This window comes from Zosterops lateralis, assembly GCF_965231275.1.
Source record: "Zosterops lateralis genome assembly, chromosome: 6".
NCBI lineage: Eukaryota > Metazoa > Chordata > Aves > Passeriformes > Zosteropidae > Zosterops > Zosterops lateralis.
The window spans coordinates 23387623-23408979 of record NC_139761.1 but is presented as its reverse complement, the minus strand read 5'-3'; the positions used below and the strand labels follow the sequence as shown (position 1 = coordinate 23408979).

The following is a 21357-nucleotide window of genomic DNA, read 5'->3' as shown; positions in this document are numbered from 1 at the left end:
TCTTATGCTATGGGCATTCCTTAGCCTTATTGTATCACCTATCCCTCTGCCTGTTTTGGAGATTTTTCTGCCCTCTTCTTCCTGCTTGTACTCTCAGACTAATTCTCTAGCTCAGGAGTCTTCCTTCCTTCTTATACCCCAAATTTAAAAGGAGATTCTTGCTAATTTGTTCCGTAGCTTCTTCTGAAGGCAAGCATGTGCCAGGAACCTCACAAGCTTATGGCTTTCCATATTAAGGCACTTAGTGATGCAACATTTTAATTAAATTAACCAGAATTCGTAAATTGTAGATAGACAGATTTTCCAGATCATCTCAATATGAGCTTTTAGAGTGATCAACACTCTGCTGGTGTTTAATCCATCAGACTGCCATATGGAGTGTTGAAGAGTAGAATATCTGTTTATTAACAATTGTTGTTTTTTCACATCAGCATGTACGATTTTTGTATTTGAGGACCTAGGAGTGCAATCTGTTCCTGTATCTCTTACATGAGTTATATCAACCTCATGCCAGACCTCATTTGATGCCATTCCCTCTTTTTTTACTCAATTTAGGTGATCCAATAGGCTGTCTAAATAGCATGATAGAGCAAGAGGGTCATTCTGCCAGAGTCTTCAGAAGTTCTTTGGTTCCACTATCACAAGTGTTCAGATGTCCTTTATGAGAAATTGCAGATATCCATATTGTTGATTATTTCTGTGAACAGTTGAGACACGTTTAGTGAAGCTTTGCAATTTGGTTGACCATAATATGTCATAATTCACAAAAGTCAGAAAATTGTTCAAGATCAAACCAACATTTTGTTCACTCTGAATTAATAAATAACCTGTTCTCAAATCCTAGAATATCTGGTGTTGGACTATTCTAGGAAAATAATTTACCTGTCTCTTTAGAGCAGTTGTCTGTTCTGTTTTATTGTGAAATACAAGTTTGTTTCTACTCATTTAGCTGAGTGAATGCTTTCCATTGTTGGTCTTTGCAGTGGGATAAATACTCTTCAGGCAAGAGGAGAAAAAAACTTCTTGTGTCGTGATGTTTTCATTGCTCTCCTCAGAAAGAAGTATTAGCCCTTCCAGAATGGGAGATGAAATTAATGCAGTGCAGGAATATGTTTTGCAGCACAGGCATCAGGCTCTTTAAATCATATCTATTTTAAGATCTTTTTCTTTGTAAGAACCCCCTGAATTCTCAGCTGGGGTAAAATGCAGTCATTTTTATACATTCAAACATGTCCATAAATATTGGCTTATTTGCTTTCTTGGATGCATTAACAGGAAGAGTATTAAAGAATAAGATATTATTAAGGAATAAGATACTATTAAGAGGAATAAGATTATTAAGACAACTTCAAATTTGATCTTTGTTTAGGTAAGGTACAAAGAGGAGGGAGCTGTTGGTATGAGTTGATGGTAATAGGTAGAAAACAGTGGGTGTTTGCCGTTATTAGAGTTGTCTGTCTTATCCAGCAGATGGCATTGAAAATGTACCTGCTGGTCTCTCTTCTTGCTAAGCACTGCCTTAACTGAAATCCAAAATCCTACAAGCTGGACTCTTCCCTTTAGTGCATAGCTGCAGATCACTTCCTAATGAGGATTTTGAGTGGCCCCTGCCTGCTGGATAAAACAAAAGGCCTGCTGCTGGATTTCCAGAGAGGGCACAAGTTCTTCAAGCCAGTAGCAACATCTGTCCCAGTGAAGGGCATGTCTTAGGCTGGTGACAATAGGAGTTTATAGGCCCTTTGCATGTGTGTCAGTGAGAGGAGGAGAAATGGTGAATGTTGATGATTTTTAGGGTGGGTATCACCTAGTTTCCAATTAAATGATGAGGAAAGTGGGATGTGGATGTATTGTAATGATTCAGATTGTACGTGGTTATGGCAATGAAACTGAGAAGTGAAAAATATGTTCTATGAATGAAGAGAATATCAGTTCTGTAGCACTTTTTTTTTGTTTCCCATCTTATCAGTACTCTTTTTATCTTTATTCTTTTTTCAGTAAATAATTCTCATAATATAATTTCTGTTCAAGCACTACAATGCTCAGGCGAGGTAGTGTTTTATTACTCCTAAGAAGCCAGATAATTAAAAAAAAAAAGTAAAATTTATGTACATGAAACAAAACTATCTTGTAGAGCGAGTGTGAATGCATGTGTAGCATGGCTTTGTTTGTCTCACATCATATTTTGTTCTGTATTACAACTGTAAGTTAGCAACATCCATTTTTCAGAGTATTTAGAGCAAGAGCTAACGAACATTGCTACCTTTCTAGAACCTGTGGGTTAAAAATGCTTCCTAGCAGCTCCTTCATTTCCCTTATATTTGTGAGACCTGAATACTGGTTGAAACTGGAACTTTTTACTCCTTTTCCAATGTCAAACTAATTGTCTGTGATCCCTCTTTCGATGACTGCTGTTCTGTTGCTCATTTAACTTTGTGACCAAGTATAATGTTTGACTCTCCAGTAAGTCGAAGCACTCAAGCCATAATCTAAAATCTTCTTCCATTTTTTTGATATACCACTTATGGAATAAAACCTTTCCTATGGTTCCACACAGTGCTTATCCAAGTTTTTATAATATTATACCTTTCTCAGAATCTTTTACTCTGATCTTATCAAATCTTGTTCCATTCACAAAAATGAGCTCCATATTTTGACTGTAATCAAGATCTCCATACATTTCTACACATACTTTACTATTGCATCAGACCATTTCTCCATTTCTCTTTCTTGTCATGTTTTTTCTTTGTTCTGATGTTCTGATGTTGTGGGTTTTTACATGACTTTTGTGTTTCTGGATGAAAAACTTGCTGTTTGGCAGGATTGTCTTGAAAAATCTGTCTGAAGTTGCTGGAGAATTTGCTCAGAGTAATTGGGTTTTGTGCACAGTTGATGAATGTAGCAGGATTTAATCCTGTTTTGCATGTGCCCCTCAAACTTCCTGAGTTCCTGGGATCCTCCAAAACAGCCAGGTCCAGAATAGCCAGGTCCCCAGCATGGTGAAGCTGAGCAAATTGTTCTTCTCCTGTATGTCTTCAGGCTTGAGTGAATCTCCAAGTCACAGCAAATTATTATGCTATCTCCCTCCTCTTCTGTTTGAATTTAATAATTGTTTATGCTTTACACCCTGTATTTCTGCATAAGGTCTAATAATAATTTCCCAGGAAGGAAATCACTCTCATTCTCTATTTTGTAACTTTGCATACTCTGTCACTTCAGACATTATTTTGGTAGGAATAATTTTGTGATAGTGTGGTATACACTATTCACTTTTAGAGAGCTGCTTATAAATCAAGAGTTTCCTTCATGAGAATGTGGGGGGAAAAAAGAGGATTTCTTTGATTTTGAAAGGTAGTGCAGTTGTTATTTTACATCTCTTCAATGAGAACATAAATTGAAAATTCCTATTGACTCCCAACCCTGAAAAGAATGAGAGGGAAGAAAATCAGAAAGCAAATAATGGAAGATAGTCAGATTAAAATTAGCAAAAATAAATGCTTTTAACATAATAAATTATTTGATGTGGGACTTTCTGCCACACTGGGATTATTGTTTTTTTAGACGAAGTACTTAGCAGCAATTGAAAAGGAATCAGGCAATTAAATGGACGATGAGAACATTTTTAGTTAGAACAGAAAAAATCTAAAATAAGTAGGAAATATCAGCTCCTTCAGGATATAAAACAAGCACTTAAGAAGAAGAGGAATCTTTTGGTAATAATTATTCCATGTGTCTTCATAATGTGACTCCCTCCCTTTTCTTGTGATGCTTCTGATCTTGGGTGCAGTCAGACAGGTTGTCTGACTGGGTAGATTACTGATCTGCCCTGCTCTATCAATTCCTGTGCTCATTTACAGTTTTTATGACTACAGAGCACACAGATTCCCGTTTAATAGAAAATAACATTTCTACAATCTCTTTCTGCAGCTAGTCATAGATGCTATTTATATATAGCATTTTATATGCAAGATTTTAGTCAGTGGTATAGAGTGTAAATTCTGAGCATGCTCTGAGTTACATCTCTAGAGAGAACATCATTATTAAACCTTTTTGAAGGTGTCCCTGGTGGCAGCTCCATAGAGCAGGTGGCCTGCATGGCACAAGCACACAGAGAGTCAGGAGCCTGTGTCTTATCAGACCATGTAATCTAAAAATCACTCAGCCTGTTTTGGTCTCCTGGGGAGATGATGACGATGACACAGGACTCTTAGGCTAAAAACTAATTGTTAACCTGCAGAGGACGTCATTCAACACAAATCCCAGCAGAAAAGGGCTGGGTGATGGATGTTTCTGGGTAGCAGGCCAAGCTCTCATTTGGTTTTCAATAGATAGTTCTCTGGGTTGCCCCAAGATTTTCATGTCTAGTACCTGGCTTACTTTAAAATAAAGATTTCATTAATTAAAAAAAAAAAAAAAAAAAAAAAGCATTTACAATTTATGTTTATTAATGTATATATGTATATTAATGTGTATATAGAATGTATATAAAACTGAAAGGAGCAAATAATTCCTTCCCTGTCTCAGGGCATAAAATGCCTTCATTCTTGCCTATGGTGCTTGGGTTTCCTGGAACCTTAAGCAAAGCAGTGGGTACGTGGAAGATTAAAGGCAAGGAAACAGTGTTGAAAAGGAATACAGCAAGTAAGTAGTATATGGGAAAGCATTGTGGGATTTCATATACGTCTGATGATTGAAACATGACCTGAAGATCCAGGGAAGTGATGCATCTGCATCACCACATCCAGTGGCATCCTCCATGCCCCAGCATGAAGACATTGGTAAACTGGAGTGAGTTCAGTGGAGGGCCACCAAGATGATCAGGGGCTGGAGCATTTGCCCTGTGAACAGAGGCCAAGGGAATGGGGCTTATTCAGCATGGAGAAGAGGTGACCTCACAGGGACCTGATAGCTGCCTGCTAGAAGGTGCGGGGAGATTTTTTGAGAGGATGGTGTCAGGCTGTGGGAGGACAAGAGACAATAAGTATAAATTGATGCAAGAATCTTTCTGACTTGAATCAAGAGAAAATTTTTCCAGCATGGAACAGTCAAGTATTGGAAGGATTGTCAAGGGAGGTTGTGCAGTCTCCATCTATGGATGTTTTTATGGCTTGACTGGATAAAGCCTTGAGCATTAACTTGAGACCTGCCAAGGTTCTATTAAATCAGAATGAATCTCTGATTCTGTACAATTTTCCTCATATGATATTGTACTGTATACCTTATTTGATCTCTTCTCTTCTGGTAGATTAAATTTTCTTCACCAAGTACTTTTTCCTTGTATCCTCATTTTATTATACTGCTTCTACTCTGCCATACCTTTCTAACTCTAAAGACATCTGATAGTTCCATTGTCACTGGATCATGGAGTCTTCAGAGTTCTCCTGACTTCCAAAGTTTGTTCATTGCCCCTCAGCCCTCAGAACAGTATTCCCAGTCACCAAATCTATGGAGACTCTTCATGGTCATCTTTCATGGCTGTCTTCATGGCAAAACAGAGGCACAGCCTTCTGCCTTCCTTTCTGAGCTGTCTTGTAGAAGGTTTGCTGTCTGCTTTGCTGCAGTGCCTCTGCTCTTTCTTCTAGTAATGGATGACAAACAATTCTGTGCTCATTAAAAGATAGCGGTGTGGCTGCATTCAGCTTTCATAAGAGAAGTATCTAATGGTAAACGTGGTGTCAGACTAGTGGTATGTATGGACTGTAAATAAACATGAAGAGATTTTTGGAAGCTTACTGGCTACTCTCAGTAGACCTTCTGGAGTGAAAAATAATGATTTTTTGTTTGTTTTGGCTTTATTTCTGAGTTTCAAAAAACTGGAGTTTCTTCTGGCCTCTACTCTCAGGAGATATCTTCAGACTCCAATACCCTTCATATTTCTGATATTCTTAATATTTTCTTCAAAACTCATCAATACTAGAAGCATGAGGGTCTTCATGAAAAATGTTCTCACATTTCCCTGTGGGTCTGGAAGGGTATATTTTTGAGTGTATCTTTTACATCTGCTTTTACAGTTGAGCCTTGCCTAGTTGCCTTTAAGCTCATTAGCAGCTAAATTGTAATAACTAGCAGAACCTACATTATTTATATTTTAATACCCATTCCAAATAGCCTTGAGTGATGTTACAATTTTGTTATCACATAGGTCAGGTTAACACTAGTCATAGATTCTCTGAGTAATAGCAGCTTTTCCCTGTTCATTTGAACTTGACTCTGCTAGCATTTGGATGCTCTAAAAACTGTAACATTTCTAAATCAGTGCATTTCCTCAGATGTCTTGTGACCCGCTTGGAGTTGGTTAAGATTGTTTTGAATTTCCTGAAACCTCTTCTGATCTCTCGGATACTCCTTAGCTCAGGATATTGCTGCCAGAAGGGTACTGTAGTGGGCAAAACACATCAAACTTATCAAGTTAAAATAATTAAAATAGTATAACTATAACTTAAAATGCTGGAGTAAAGCAAGCAATGAATATACTGGGGAAGATGAGGATAGGGATAAGGGTAATTGTTACATGAAATACCTTTGATCCATGTGAAGGAAAGAATAAAATGATGGAGGCAGTTGTGAGGGTTTTCTTCTGCAGCCCACAAACTGCATATTGCTGTTCTTCTATAATTCTGTCTTAACAAAACCTGAGACTTTGACCTTGGAAGACTAAGATTTCAGTCTTTTGCATGTATTTGGCCATACAGACTTTTTCCTTGGATTTTTGGAAAGTTTGGAAGTCTATGTAATATAATGTGTTGTATGAACTAATTGCAAAAGGAATCTTGGTGTAATTCATATGTAAATCAAATAGTATTTTTCAGTCAAAGCCCATGAATCTTCTTTTCATAGGGACCTTCAATACTGATAATGCATTGTTGTGTCAAGAGCTGCAGTCATCTAAACAGAAAAATGTTTCAATAAGGAATCTTGGGATTAGAAAACATTTCAAAGATTTAGTCTGCTCTTTATGAAGTAAAGACATATGTCTGGACAAATAAATACAGACTACCATCTTATGAGCTTCTTGGATCTAGATATCTCTCTCCATTAAGTTTGTTGATGGAAGTTAAATTTTAAAATTCAGTTCTTCTTCACAGTTCAGGCCATTAGCTAACCTATTGACAAGGGCTAGTTTCTGCCTTTTGGAGGTCAAGGGAGCTGTAGCATTCTCGGTGCAGTGCTACAAGCCTTCCTGTAAACAAGCCTTGATGTCTTCTGATTGGATTTGTGTGCCCTGGCTTGCATAACCATACAGCTTGTATCCCAGCATTATTAGCCAAAAGGAATATAGGGACTTACATAATCATTACACGATTATTTTTCAGTAACTGTACTGTAAATATGTAATTCTCTCTGCTCCTAATAACTCTTAATCCCTTTGTTTCTATTGGCTCCTGCGCTCAGATTTGGCCATGGCCTTCATGCCCTGGCCACTGATAAAACTTGAAAAAATTGTTACTCTCAGGGTTCACCTGCTTTGCTCCCAGCAGTAAATACGTGTTTCCCAGTGCAGGCAGAGGCACTGCATTGTGGTGCATTGTGTTGTGGAAGTGTGGGCAGCACTTCTGCCTCCATTCCCTTGAGAAGGGTCTATTCACCTCCAGAAACCTTTCATACCTGGCTCCATGTGTATGTTCAGCACAGATCTCTTTGCTGAGCTTTTTTGTGTGTTTTATGCCCAAGAGTTCTTGAGCAAAGAGTTTTGATCTTGTTTCTGCATGTTGTTTGAGAAAGATTCTTCCATGAGATCCTGTGGTGAGAAAATCTAAATTATCAAGAGCTCTTGGTCTACTGCAGGTGTTGGAAGCCAGAAAGAGATTATTTCCTTTTGGTACAAGCAAATAGAAAAAAGGCCCTTTAGAGTGCTCCTTGTGAAAACATGGCCCTATTCTGCTGTTTAGTTGTGATATCTCTGGGATTTGATGGTCAGAGCTCTCCCAAGTTGTAGCTCTTCCAGTGATAACTTACGCTAGTAAAGTACCTTTCAGATATATTTGAAAATATCCTCAACTTTGATGCAAAATTTCTTTTCTTACTGCTTTTAATTAGAAGTGTAACTCTTTTTCTTTTTTTTTTCTTTTTTTTTTTTTTAATTTCAGCCTTGCAAAATACTTGAAAATAATTTTTCTGTGTTTAATTAGCTTCATGAGTCAGTGCCTGGTCTTAGGTCTTGACATTTTTGGCATGTGAAATTTTCTTGTGTATTTGACCTTGGCTTTATTCCAGAATAAATATTTTAAGCTGTTAGTTGTGTGTTTTGTCTTTGGTCTGAGACTAGGGGGCAGGCATAAGGAGCACTGAGAGAAGTGAAGTGTATAAACCACAATTAGAATTGCAGTGCACAGGTGTCTGTAGATCTTACACAATTGCCAAGTTATTTGTTTCTCAAATGATAGGGGCTTTGGGAGTGCATTTTGGAGAATAAAGGGAGCAGAAGGCCTTCCATTTGCATGTTAGGGTTGTGGGTTTGGTTGTTCGAGGTTTTTTCATTTTCTTTTTTTTCAAATCCTGCTTTAAATTCTTCCAGACTTGATACATTTGCTATCTTTACAGAACCAGCATATTGAATGGTTGAAAGTGATCTACTGTGGCTGGGGATGCAGTTTATAACTGCCTTCAGAGAGGAATCAGCATTGAAGAATAAAAATTTCTTCCATAATAGCTTTTCTTTGAGCATCAATTTAGGTCTTGTGGTTTAAAAATCTGAATGTTGGCATTGAAAATAAGATGACTTGTAATAATATTAAAAAATAATGACTTTAGCATCAAGGTTATGGGTGAGTTCTGCTGCAGGCCCTTGAGGATCTTTTTGAGAAGAGAGGCATCTTAAATCTCTATGCTAGTCATACACAAAATATTATTGCAATGAAAAGAGTGAAGTGAATAAGCAGCAGCTCACAGTACAGGATGCTTGATGTATCAGGAGTCCTAGTGTTCACTGTATTTTGCAATTTAACGCACAATAATTTTTTAGTTCTGTATTTCTGTATGCTCCACTCACTGTGTTGGATCTGTATTCTTAGGATGTGAGGTTCCATTAAAAAATAAATAATAATCGCAGCCCCCGCTCCCCCCACGTACACTCATTTTCTGTAATATGGTAATGATATCACCGTAGCAGTAATTACGGGTCATCTTCATTTCTTTCATCTCTGCTGCTTCTGATGGCTTCATTCCTTTGACGGAGAAGATTTGGCTCTGGGTGCTGTGATTATTTTGTTAAGCATTATTCGAATAGACAGGAGTGAGAGAAATTAATCAATCCAAATGCAATTAGCATCATGTTTAACCCAGTGATGGACGTCTCAAGGTGAAACAGCCAGGGGAGTTTCAGACATTATTATTCAATCCAGTGGCTCTTATCTAAATTATAATCAAGAGGTTTTTATTGGCTTTGCAGAGAGAAGATGTAACTCTTTCCCTGCTTTGGGGGTCAGAGGGATCAGATCTTTGGCCCTACGAGATATTGGCTGCAGGCAGCTCCTAGAATTGGGAGGTACTGTAAGAGTTTACTGTAATATCAGGGTCACTCAGGATAAAATACCTACACATCCTAGTATCTGTGGCCTGGAACATAAGTTTAGTAACTCCCTGGTCATTGGCAGGGTTGTCTTTGCCCCTTGCTTTGAGCATTTTCATTGACTGACTTTGCCCATCTGTATGTGAATGAATACTGTTTGTGGTTTTGGCATTCGAAGCTCTGTGAACATCACAGTTTGCAGCTGAATGCAAACAGAATGGTAACCTCCTTGCGAGGTAGGGAAATCTGGTTAGGAGAACAATGTAAATTATTCTGCAGGAAAGGAATCTATTTTTTCTTTGAGCAGATATAATTTTAGTATTTATTGATAGCAACAATAACATTTTCGAGGATTTATTAATCTGTAGCAGGTCTGTTATCACTGGATAATCCTGAACGATCTCTGAGATCTCTTATCAGGTATAATATAAAACATGAGTACTGTGTGTGGAGAAAAACAAGGTGGAAAGAGGTCACGTGGGGATTTCATAATTCAAGAAAGCATTAGGTATTTGATTACAGTTCTTAAGGCTCTAGCTAACACTCACTGAACTTTTCAATGGTTTAAAACTTTATCAGTCTCAGCTATTTACCATTTCTCTGTCAGAGAGGACTGTTCTCATGGCACACTGGGAGGAGCAGTCTGTGTGCTCACCTGCTCCTATTCACAGCCTGGCTTTGTGCAAGCTTTCGCCTTCTTCAGCATTTCAAAACAAGCCATGCCAGACTGTGAAGTACAGCTGACATAAGGGCACATTCTGCTGTCTCATTCACCCAGGGAAGGACGCTGATGTTTTGTACCAAGGGGGTGTTGTTTTTTAAAAATGCTGCAGAAAGACTTGACAGCTCATCTCTCAGAGCCTGAATTCTAGCACAGTTGCTGAATCCTTTCACATACATCTTGTGCTGGTTTTGGCTGGGGTAGAGTTAATTTTCTTCACAGTGGTTGGTATGGGCCTGTGTTCTGGATTTGTGCTGAACACAGGTTGATAATAGAGCGATGGTTTTGTTATTGGTGAGCAGAGCCAAGGCCTTTTCTGCTTTGCATATTGCCACGCTGGCAAAGAGGTTTGAGGTACATAGAAGGTTGGGAGGAGACACAGCTGGGACGGGTGATCCAACCTCACCAAGGGGATACTCCAGACCACATGACATTGTGCTCAGTATATAAAGTGGGGAGAAAAGGAGGAGGGGAGGCATGTTCAGGGTGGTGGTATTTGTCTTCCCAAGTCACCATTATGTGTAATGAGGCCCTGCTGTCCTGGAGATGGCTGAACACCTGCATGCCATGGGAAGCAGTGAATCTATTCCTTGTTTTGCTTTGCTTTCTCTGTTAAACTGTCTTTATCTTGATCCGAAGAATTCCTAGCTTTTACCCTTCTGATCCTCTCCCTGATTCTGTTAGTGAGGGAGTAAGAAAATGGCTGCATGGGGCTTGGTTGCTGGCCGGGGTGAAAGCACAAGAATCTGTACTGAGGCTGTGACCCCATCTGTAAGGTGGGAATTAAATGACTGTATGTTTCAAGAATATTGTAAGGCTTGATAAACTTTGCAAGTGCTTTGATACTGATTGCTGAGAGATGCCATGGTAGTGCAAACTTATTCCACCTGGAGGTTTACACTGATGCTGTTGTCTTACCTGAGGAAAGTGTTTCAGGAGTGTTAGGTGATTGCAGTGGTCTTCAGTGTCAGTGTAACAGTTCCTGAAGCACAGCTTGTAGTGTCTGCGTGTGCCAGGTGTGACTCCAGTGGAGGTGACTGACCTTGTTTTCACTAGCCACTGCTCTCCGGAGATGGCAGTTCAACTCTCTCTGAAATTGGGCTTGGGGTAGCCTTCATTGGTATTTGGCAAAGGCCAACAGTCTTCAGCTAGCAGGTCATTTAACACTTACATTAGGAAGTAGACAACAGATAGCAGAGTAATTGAAGCTCTTTCTTTGAATAAAGAGGTGTGAGCTGGTGCCAGGTGGTGATAGGATTTTGGGGGTCTGGTTTGAGATAGATCTGCAGGGACCAGCTTCTATCTCTCTTACAGAAATTCAGATTTTGTTGTCTGGGTAGTAATTCTCTTGGTCTTGTCTGTCATATGCTTCTTTTTTCTTTGAGGGCTGTTCAGTATTAATGTCAATCTTAAATATTTTTGCTGATTTAAGATTACCTTTTTGCCTTCAACCCTCATCTGCTGACTTATTTTGTTATTTTCCTTCCACATGCAATATTGAGCCCAACCATAAGGTATGACTTTGCAATTGGCTTTCACAAGTTCAGTCAAGCAAAGCTCCCACAGTTGCTCACAGCAGGTTCTTCTAGGTCTTTTTTATGCCCTGCCAACTAAGAAAAAGAATAATTGTGTCTTCTTATCCTAATATTGTATCTCAGCCCATAAGAAATAATTTCTGATGTAACACACTCTTGTCATAGAAGGTTAAAAACCAGAGAACTGTTCTGCTGTCTTTCTGCAGTTCATATTCTTTGCCATAAAATGGTAATTTGCATTGACAGTGCTTCAGATATAAACCTTTCTAGTTTTGTTTTCTGTGTAGTCCAATGACACACCAGTGTTTTGAGAGTGCATTATTAATACTTTAAAAGAATTCTTCCATGCTGAAAAACAAGTTCTTTAGTTACCATAAATACAGCTGAATGGAAGGAATAATTGATAAGGTAACAAAGTATAACAGTGCCTAAAATAGCCTTTTTGTAGGCAAGAATGTGGCATTTAAAATGTGACACTGCAAGACATTTCATAACTAAAAACAATAATTGTATTGCTGGGTTTTATTAGTAGCAAGATCTTTAGATTTCAGCTAGGCTATATTTTCAGGTCGGAGAAGGATCACAGTCAAATTTTGTCCCATAAGTTGTACATCTGGGATAGAAGCTAAGAAGTGCTTCTTAGGAAGTGACTTTGTATTAAAGTATCTATAATTTGAAGATAGTTGCAAGCTTTGTTTTGAGATTTTTAGATAAGCCCAGAAGTAGTAAGCAGTGAAGGTATAATGTTCATGATGAATGTGTGATAAATACAGTTTGTCACATATATCTTTTACATAGACTTTACCCCCAAGTGTGTTGTGGATATATTTAAGTGTATATTGTGTTTAAAAAGTGTGCATTTATGTGTGTTGCTTAGGGATTCTCCTGGATGAAAGTTGCTTATGTAAGTATAAATCACTGTTTTCCTTGCTGATTTTAAAGCAGTAAATCCTTCCATTATTTCCTGGCTATCCAGACCTTATGACACAGTATGTCCTGTGCTGTCATATGTGTGAGAAGGCTTTTTATGGGGACCATAATCAGGCTGGACCCCAATCTCCAGTGCAGTGTTTTTTTCTAATTAAATTGTCAGTGGAAGGAATATCCGGAACAGCAGTTTTCATTTTCAATCGAGGAAAAAACATTATGAGTCTTTGTCATTTGATTAAAAGTTACTTAACCTTTAAATTGCTACAGATGTAAAGATAGCTCTGAGTTTCCAATGTAATCGCCTCCAAGTTAAAATCAGGAAAATCTTTGTGTAATGAAACCCATATGTCATAGTGAAAGGATGCAAAGCACTGGCAGAGTGGGCTGCTCTAGCAGGAGATTCTGCACCCAATCTTGTTAACCAGGACTGCTTTTGGTAATCCCTCATCTCCTCACTTGTAGGAAATCAATCTGTACTACTGAATCTTTTCAACCAGCAACTACAAAATTTACTGCGGAGAGGCAGCTTGGGGACAAGTGTAGTAAAAATGGAGCCTGAGGCAACAAAGCTAAATGTGGGATTGAGGGATTGAAGTTCTAAAGAGGAGATTATATTAAACCTTATTCTGCTCCCCTATCAAGTAGAAATGTCTCCTCCTCCTTTCAGCCCCAGCCTTTCCTATCCAGTACCTGTTCTTGAGATCTGCTTGGCAGATCCTGCTGGGCAGCAAACTTAATTCCTACAGTACAGCATTCTCTGTTAATTATAATAACCTGATACCATTTCTCAATACATTCATCTGAAGGAGTTTATTCAAGCACTACTTCCAGAGCAACCAGTGCTGATATCAACTTCGAGTGATTTTTTTTGTGGAGTTCCGTGTCTTCCTTTCCTTTGTAGGTGACGTTAATTTGTATCCAAGCTATTGCAATGGTATCCATTGTTGATTTTTCTATTGTAGTAGATGCACAGCGTAGGCAAGGTCGTAAATTGTGACTTGTCATGCAGATTCATGTTTCTGTTTTGTGCTGCGCAGCCTCTGTAGTGTGTGTCTGCTGGTACAATGAAACCTGTGCTCAAACCCTCTCTTCCCTTGAAGTCTGTGGTTTAAACTACCATTGTAAAAAAGAAATCCCTGAGGTTTTCAATATAGTTTTGTCCAATCTTTTAATTAAAAAATCCACCTCTACTATTCAAATAGCTTCTGCTAGTCCCTTGAGTAGTTACTTAAAGCTGGTTTTACCATCTCTTAGCCTACAATTGTATTTGGAATGTGGGTGATGGTTTCTTCATTTACAAGTGCTTCCCTCACTCCAGCAAGCTCCCTAAGACCCAATGGAAATTATATTCCTATTATTAAGAATTCATTTCTCAGAAGCAATACTGAGCAGAAGTCAGTTTAATATTAGAGCCTTTTACTGTGCAAAATCCATCAGATTGTACTCCGGCGCAGATGAAAATGAAACAAAGGTGAAGGAATAGCCAAGATGTTTGAACACTGTACCATGTAATAAAAATTTGGCCTGTGTTTACCAGGAGTACATTGAACTGTGGTTCTTGGGCAGATGAGGGAAGCAGCTGAAGCAGGGAAGACAAGACTGTTAATGCTTGAGGAAACTTGCCCTTAGTTTGGCTGTGGGTTTTCTGTCAAATGGGTATGTTACTTCCTGGCCATTTTCATACATATACAAAGATAAAAGGTCCTTTTTCCTTCTCAGTTTGGCATCATATCTTTAAAAATGAAGCCCTGCTGCAAGCCTGAATCTGTGAGGAGACGAGGAATACAGAATAGCAGAAGGCTGTCTCCTGCTCCTAATGGGATTTTGTAGCAGCATGTGCGAGTTTGTTTCAGAAGTCAGAAATGAACAGATGTTGGTATAAATTACCTCTGTGTCTGATGTCTTGCAAATTAAAAGCGCGGTTGGCATCACTAAACAATTTCACCAGGTTGGGGGGGGAAGCGGGTGGTGATTATTGTAGCAGGTCGGTAAGAATCTTTAAGCTGCAGCAGAACAGGATAGCAAGGATAAAGGAATGAAGAATAAAATGAGAGGTCTGTGAATTAATCAGAAATGTTAACATCTCCGATGACAAGTGAACAGGCAGGCACGTGCTCTTGGAGCAACCTCCAACCCACAGTAATTTCACTCAGCACACAGAAGGAGTCTATGCTCTCTGCCTGATTTATAGGGTGCAGCCCTCTTTAGGGGAACAGAATTGTCATGCATTAGTATATCTCCTGTATGGGACTTGCACTCTGGAGAACTTTCCACTTTATCAAGTACAGTTCAGCTTATGTGCTTTTCTCGTTAAGAATGTTTTAAAACCGTGCACTATTGTTGGAGCAAGGCAGGGAGGTGTCAAAGAACTAAGTACTAAGAATCTCTTCCAATTTTAAAATTTTAATAATATTTCAGTTTTATTTAGTCATGTTCTTTGTGCACTACAACTTAGTTTCTGAAAAAATACCTATTCTCTCTGTTCTTCTGCAGCACCTTCTATCCCTGTGTCACTTCAGCAGCACTTAAAACATGGAGGTTATCTTGGGGTTGGGGAGGTAGAGGTACAAATGAGTACTTTTTGTAGTAGTTCATGCTGCAAATCAGAAGCAGGATCCCAGATGATATAACTCATAGCTGGAGGTGTGAGGCAAGTAAATAGTGTGCAGTGATCTGCTTGAACCTGCAGCTGGTCTGAAGCATGTTCCACTCAGGACACTGGACTTTGCAGCCTACAAGTATCAGTATGTAACAGACAGGTTATATAATTCTACATACAATTAATTGTTTTACAAGGATTTTGCTGATGATAATACCTCGTGATAAAATTTTGTGTAAACATATTAGAATGTAATAATTTAAACAAGAGGCTTTAAGAGACAAATACTAACTTTCATGTAGACAACAACAAAATGTCTTTATCTGAGTGCACACTGAGTATTGTAAGCTGAACATTTTGATTACATTTTATTTAGTTCTGTTCTAACAGATAGTCAATAATGTCAGAGGAAAACCCAACATCAACAAACCCACCTCCAGTTTTTATGCTAATTTTAATTTCTGATGTTTGTCTCAGTAGAGAAGTCAGGAATTGAATGCGTAAAACAGAAAATTAATTCCTATCTCCTTCTAGACTGTCTTTGAGGCTAGGTGTGGGAAACATGCCTGCTTTCAGCATTCCTGTGAATAAAACCCTCCATGTTTTGGTGCCACCAGTCTAACACAAAGCTTACACCTTTACTGAAAAGAAATAAAGGGACACCAGTGGGAAGATTGTCTTTCTCCAAGCCTCAGTTGCTAATGGTATTGTCTTTGATGCATTGTATTGTTATTGCAAGACAAGAATGGTATGAGGGCTGCTTTGCCAGTTTGTGATCTTACGGGTTCTCAAGTCAGACATGTCTCATGCAGAAAAGTGGCTGTGTAAACCCTGCTGTAGTACAGCTACCAGAGATTGATGGTACTGAGAGTGAGAGAGAGACATATAAGCCTTGCCTTGCTGTATTAAACACCGAAGGACTGACAACACAGAGAGAAGACCAAAGCTCTATAAACTTTACTTTATTACCCTATCCATAGATGAACTGCATTGAAGGAATATAAACCCCATTATATTACAGCATCCAGGGACTGACACTGCTGAGAGAGAGAAAATGCTGCCTAATTTCTGTTGAAGACCACATCATCCAGGGACCAATAATCCTGAAACAGAGAAAGAGAGAGTTCCATAATCTCTGACAGATTATAACATACAGGAACCATTGTGCTGAGATAGAGCGATGGAGATTTGGATTTCATCATTCAGAGATGGATAGTACAGAGAAAAGGAGGTGCTGGAAGAGCATAATGCAGTAGGAATAGAAAGCATAGATTGTATGTAATGAGACAGCCTGTGGGAATTATTGCTGAGTTTAGAAGATTCCAGACCCTGCCTGCATTTGTAGCATGTCAGGAATTCAAGCTGAAATGCAGTTTTATTTATTTTCCATTTTAATAGGTAAATAAAATAATTCTTAGTTTTGGTACAAGCACAGATCTAAATGAATTTCTTTATCCTATGGTTAGAATATTTTATACAATTATACAAATTATATGATTGTTTGAGTTTCTTGGCTTTTTAAAAAATACTGACCTCTTTTTCCTCCCTTGTGATTTCAGCTAGAGAAATGACTCGAGGGAAATTCTTGAACATCCTAGAGAAACCCAAAAAGTAGCTGCATCTACCATTTGGATGAAAATACGCCAACTAGGCCATTTTGGATCCAGATGAAGCTCAGAAATTCTAAGAAGAACAAAGCTCTTGCTCTAGACCTTCAGAAGAAAAACATGTCTTTTTGCTTCCACAGCTCATCTTTTTATGGGGGAAATGTATGGTCTGCACAGGTCACAAGGACTGCAGTTGGTTGCACTGGAATTCGGACTACATCTGACCACAGGATGTCCAGCAGGAGGACTTGGCCCTGACATGCAGTTCCCTGTTTCAATCAGCAGTTCAAAGTGAACAGCCAGTGTCCCTATTCAGCTGCTCCTAGGGGCAGCCTGTTTGAGGTACACAGCAGATCTGCCACTGGCCAGTGTCCATCATGAGGCCTTGACCCTTTTGTGTGTCTTTTGTCTTAGATGCATTGATTTCCTGGGTGTGACGTCTGTGCTGAAGGATTTGAGCATAGTTTGGGGTGTGCATTGACCAGGAGCACTGGCTCAGCAGGAGCATATGCTTTTAGTGTAGAAGCTGAGTGCAATGTCTGCATTAGAGTCCAGTTGCTCACTGCCTTCAGAGAAGCATGTATGGTACTCTGAGGAAAACCTCCAGACCTTGCCTGTACCAGGAGCTTCCTTTCACTGCTAAGTGGTTCTCTAAGTGAAATTGAAACTAACAGACCACAGGGAATAAGAAGTGTTACTGTGTCTCAAGGAAGATATCCTCACAGAAACTTTGGCCAGTACACAAAGAAACAGCTTTGTCAGTCCTCTGCAATTCTTTGCTTCTGGCAGGGCTAGAAACTGGAAAGAGTTATAAAGTTGAAAGATGGTAATGTTTTCAGTTATCACTCCAAGAAGTGGCAACAGGACTGTTAGCTACATTGTGAAGATGGTCTGCCTATACAGGATCTCAACATTTCTGAAAATAATGTCTTGTGGTATTTTTATTGCTTATAAACCAGCACCTCAAAATTTTCTTCTTCTACAAAACCAGAATTTTTTAAGATGGAAACTTCTGTGAGCTGCTCCCTTTCAGAACACTGTGATTACAGTTTAATGCCTTTTTCTTCTGTTCATGCACTTCTACATATTCACCCCTTGGAAGAGATACAGAACATGTTCAGACTTTTTGTTTTACTTAAGAGAATATTTTTTCATTCCATCCTCTTTCCTTTTCCTAGAAAACAACATTTTAAGCATTAGTAAATATGTTCTTTTTTAGGATACGACATAATGTTGAAACATAACATAACATAATCTTATTTTTGCCTTGTAGGCTTTTCAAAATGTGTAATTTCTCAGGCTGTAGTCACATATTGAGAGGAGAAATTATTTGGAAACAGTACATGTAACAGACTGTCTTTACAGCACTGCATTTTTCTGGCTTTGCAGAGAGAGGAGACTTTTTGGGTGCATGTGCAATAAAGAGGGGGAGTTTTTTTGATGAAATAAACTTCTGAGTTTTACTGAATTGACGGTGACACTTTGGTTTGCGGTCTGTGGTTTTGCCAGTGAGAACTAGGCTTGTTTTGGACAGCTCCAGTTAACTAAGTTTAAGTAGTTAAATCCTACATCCTGGAAAGACCCTGCACGAATTTAGAAATATCAGGAGCCTGATTTAAGACTTAACAGAGTTATTTCTGTCCTTCACAGTTTATGCAGGGCTGAGCTTAACAGGACCTCCATCCCTTGAGAACATGAGAATTGAGACAGATGAACGAGAAGCTGAAAGTGGTAGTTCAGGAACAGAAGAAAAACCAGTGGTGCAAACTGATGTTGATACAGCTTTAAGCATTGAATTATAGATTTGGAATGCAAATTTAAGTTTGTATACTATATATGTAATATATGCACACATATATGACATAATGGGGTACTTATCTGTATCACCAGTGTTAGTTTGTGCATTTTATAGAGGTTTCTTGGTCCAACACATTCAGGAATTGAGATGTGAAAAGAGGATATAGGAAAATATATGAACGCCTGTCCTGGAAGTATATGTGCATTTTCTGATACGTGCAGTAAGAAATTTCAAACTCTAGTTAGTTTTTAGTAACATACATACATTAAAACAAAACAAACCAAAAAACTCAGCCAATAACATATGCTTTAGAATTGTGATATTTTTTGATTTTGTACTTATCATCTGTAGAGCTGAGTCAATGATCTTCTTTTTTTATTGGTAATATTTATATGTATTTTTGTGTGTTAGCCAGAGAAATTTTATTCTCTCTGTTACTGCTTTTTGGTTTAATAATATGCAAATACAAACCTCAGAGGTTTGTCTGGGTTTCCAAAATAGCCCTCTGAGATGCAAAAGCTTTTGCTTGGCCACTTCGGCAATACTATTCCTCAGGCTCTTCTTCACTTATCTGCATGACACCACCTCAGGGTTTGGCCTGTGGATATTCCATTCCCATCAGTAAATAAATATTTGTCAATATCCAAATGCTACTAAGTATTTTCATACCCTTTTGAACCCTATTTTTTCCTTCAGTCCTATCCTTCCTGACATCCATAGTTATCTATCTATACAAGAAAATCCAAGTGATTTTTTGTTATTGATGGGAATGAAAAGTGTAAGAAAATCAGGAGTTCATAATATTAATCAAGCTGATGCATCGTTTTATAAAGTGTTTTCATGTATTGGTATATTAGATGTGAGTTTCTTGGAGGTAAACTCAATATTTATTTGGTTCCTTTTAAATGCCAGTATTACACACATTCAGTTATAAAGGCTATTCACTTCAGTCTTGGACTATCAAATGCTTTGCTATCTAATCCAACTGAGAAGAAATTGTTGTTTGTTATATTAATCATTATCAAAATAAAGTCTGTGTGCACTGGCAATGGAATAATGTGATATTCCATTTAACTCAGTGTTTTGCCATTACAAAATCAACAATTTTGTAACAGTCCTGTAACTCACAGTTCTCAACTTTGATTAATATTTCCCTCAAAAAGACATCTAGAAATGACAGATTAGTGAAAATTGACTAATCTGTCTTGGAGGTAATGTTTGAACCTTATTCTGGTTTTACTGATTTTTTTATATTATGTAAAAATGTGAGGTGCTATTACAAGTCAAATCACAAGCCAGTCTTATCTGTAATCTTCTCTTTGCTTATAAACAGTTGTAGAAGGATAGGGAAGGATATAAACAAAAGGCTTACACAGTGATTTTACATTAGAGTAACTTACACAGCATCTAGCAATCTGTTTTAGTTGAATCTGGTCCACAGTAGACACTGCCCTCCATAAATTTGTCTTGGTCCTAATTTGTCTGTACTTCTGACCAGAAAAATGCTCCAAGATAGAGAATTCTGTAATTCAGTTAAACAAAGAAAGAGTAAAAATTAAAACAAAAACAAACAAACAAACAAAAAGCTGGGGGCAGGGAAAGTTGTTTTAAATCTGCTTACCTGATAATTCTGTTTTGAATCTTTCATTTCTTTTATTGTCAGGAATGGTTGTTTGGATTTTTTCTGCTTTACTGTCTGTGCACTACTCGTGGTTTTTTCAGGTTCTACTATGGTTTTTGTTCTGTGGCTATGTTCACCTTCCTTATGTTCACAATGTTCAGTGGTTTGTCTTCTATTATAGCCTGAGCTGGCATAATCAAAATTGCAGAGTACTCTTTGTGCAAGCATACTGTGAAGTGTGTATGTCCTAATTGCAGCTTGTATTTTGTTACTCTGCTGATTTCTTTCACAGCATTGGGGCCTAAATCCTGTTTTGAGTATCCCTAAGAACAGGATCATCAGCTAGATTTGCAGCTGATCTCATCCACTTCACCTACAGTAACTAGTGCTGGGCAAACAATGATTTTTTCCAAATCCCAATGACAGTGATCCCAACCATTCTGTGCTAATGAATTGACACCTGGCAATTCCATCATCATCCTATACTGTATGTGAAAAAGGCAAATTTCATCTTTGTCACATGGTCTGAAATCCTGGCCTCCTTGCCTGCCACAAGTTCAGTAACTTCTTCTAAACATCCTAAACTAATATAAACTTTTTCTTTTGATTGTATATATCTAAAAGATTACTTGCAAATTACTATTGCAGAAAGTCCACAGTGATGCATATGCTCCCCTAGAATCAGCAGTCATTCAAAAACACTTCAACAAAAGTACTTCAAGCATCTTCACATTCAAGTTTCTCGTAAGTAAGAACCTCAGGCAACAAGGGTACTTGTAGTGGGAAAATGTGTCACATCTTTGAGTGAACTATCTGAACATGGCATACAAACTTGATAGAGTGTGAAAATAATCCTCACTTCTTAGTGTTGTACCTCCATCTTCCTATGCCGGTCTGTACTGACACTTTTGAAGAAGTCATTAAATAATCTTTAGTAGAAGATGATAATTCATTGAAAGACAATTTTCTAGAAGGTTGTCTCTGTGTTTTCAGCCCAGGAAAATTATAGTTGGACAGAAACTTTCCATGGAGCAACAACTC

The 21357-nt window shown here is 38.3% G+C and overlaps 1 protein-coding gene across 1 annotated transcript in view; it reads left to right on the top strand.

The window, feature by feature from the left end:
• The window catches only part of LIN52 (lin-52 DREAM MuvB core complex component), a 41056-nt gene extending 20248 nt beyond the window's left edge, over nucleotides 1-20808 (top strand). The window contains exon 6 of the mRNA XM_083863505.1: nucleotides 16850-20808. Within this exon, the coding sequence (XP_083719631.1) occupies nucleotides 16850-16905 (56 nt within the window). The 3' untranslated portion in view covers nucleotides 16906-20808. The remainder of the gene's footprint in view (nucleotides 1-16849) is intronic.
• Nucleotides 20809-21357: the final 549 nt, after the last annotated feature.